The sequence below is a fragment of the Fonticula alba genome, assembly GCF_000388065.1.
Source record: "Fonticula alba strain ATCC 38817 unplaced genomic scaffold supercont2.1, whole genome shotgun sequence".
In the NCBI taxonomy this organism is placed as follows: Eukaryota; order Rotosphaerida; family Fonticulaceae; genus Fonticula; species Fonticula alba.
Genome location: NW_009242971.1, coordinates 687,278 through 688,381, shown reverse-complemented (window position 1 = coordinate 688,381; position 1,104 = coordinate 687,278). Strand labels below are relative to the sequence as shown.

The following is a 1,104-nucleotide window of genomic DNA, read 5'->3' as shown; positions in this document are numbered from 1 at the left end:
GGGGGGGGGGGGGGGGAGCCCGAAGCCGGGCGAGGGGACCCCCTCCCCCAGCGAGGAAGGGAGCACAGGCATGTGTTGCACATACGGCCGAAGAGCTGGACCTCGCGCTCGGACACCCGCTCATACACCAGGGACCAGCCGAGGGCGCTCACGAGCAGCAGCGCCACGAGCAGGGCGTCTGCCAGCATTCCAAAGAAGGATTGCAAATAGAAAAGATAGGCGAAGGGGTAGGCGGTGGCCGTGTCTGGGCGAGACAGCAGGAACAGAGGGTCGCCATCCGGCATGAGCGTCACATAATTCAGCTCATAGTACATGGTCCGCAGGATGAATTGGACGAGCTTGCAGGCGAACACTGCGACAGGGCAAGAGCGAGGATGAAGGTGAGTGGGAGAGGGACCGTCAGAAAGCAGGCAAGGGGCGGGAGAGAGAGAGAGAGAGAGAGGGGAGTGACACACCGGCCAGTGCCACCAACTGCAGCTCCTTTAACACGCGCGGATCGACCGCCGGCTCAAAGTGCTGCCACGGCAGGCGGAAGTAGGTGGGCCAGCGAACGGAATTGTTCTTCCACGATTGTGCGATGTTGAGCCGCGAAAGGGCGCCACTGCCGCCACCGCCGCGGGTGCCGACCGGGCCGCTGGCCACCAAGTCCGAGGCCGGCCGCTGGGGGAGCGGCTGCCAGGGGGTCCCTTCGCCGAAGTGCTCCAGCAGGCCGGCCAGCGTCAGCACAACGCCCACCAGCAGCACGCAATAGAGGCCGAGCATGATCGATGACAGAATGCGCCGGGGGGCATTGTCCACGGTGAAGGGCCCGGCATTCGGGTTGACATAGTCCAGCGTGCCGGTCAGCTGGATGGCATCCGGGTACTGTGGCACCGGAGAGGAACTCCCCTCGGCAGACTCCTGGCCCGGAGGCGGCGGCAGTGGCTGGAACGACCGGGGCGGGACGATCAACACCACATGAAGCCGGCCACCGGTGGGCAGAGCGAAGGTGACATCGATGTCACCCTTGAATTCGAATTTCTGCACATGCTCCTGGTCAGATGCATTGCAGGAGGAAAGGAGTGGGAGCGGGAGCGGGAGCGGGAGCGGGTCGGGGGGGGGGGG

At 65.2% G+C, this 1,104-nt stretch overlaps 1 protein-coding gene across 1 annotated transcript in view; it reads right to left on the bottom strand.

Moving 5' to 3' along the window:
* The window catches only part of H696_00144 (hypothetical protein), a gene marked incomplete at both ends in the record, with an annotated part of 6,415 nt that overhangs the window by 4,302 nt on the left and 1,009 nt on the right, over positions 1-1,104 (bottom strand). Inside the window, 2 exons of the mRNA XM_009493979.1 lie at positions 67-352; positions 456-1,032. Of these exons, the coding sequence (XP_009492254.1) occupies positions 67-352; positions 456-1,032 (863 nt within the window). The remainder of the gene's footprint in view (positions 1-66; positions 353-455; positions 1,033-1,104) is intronic.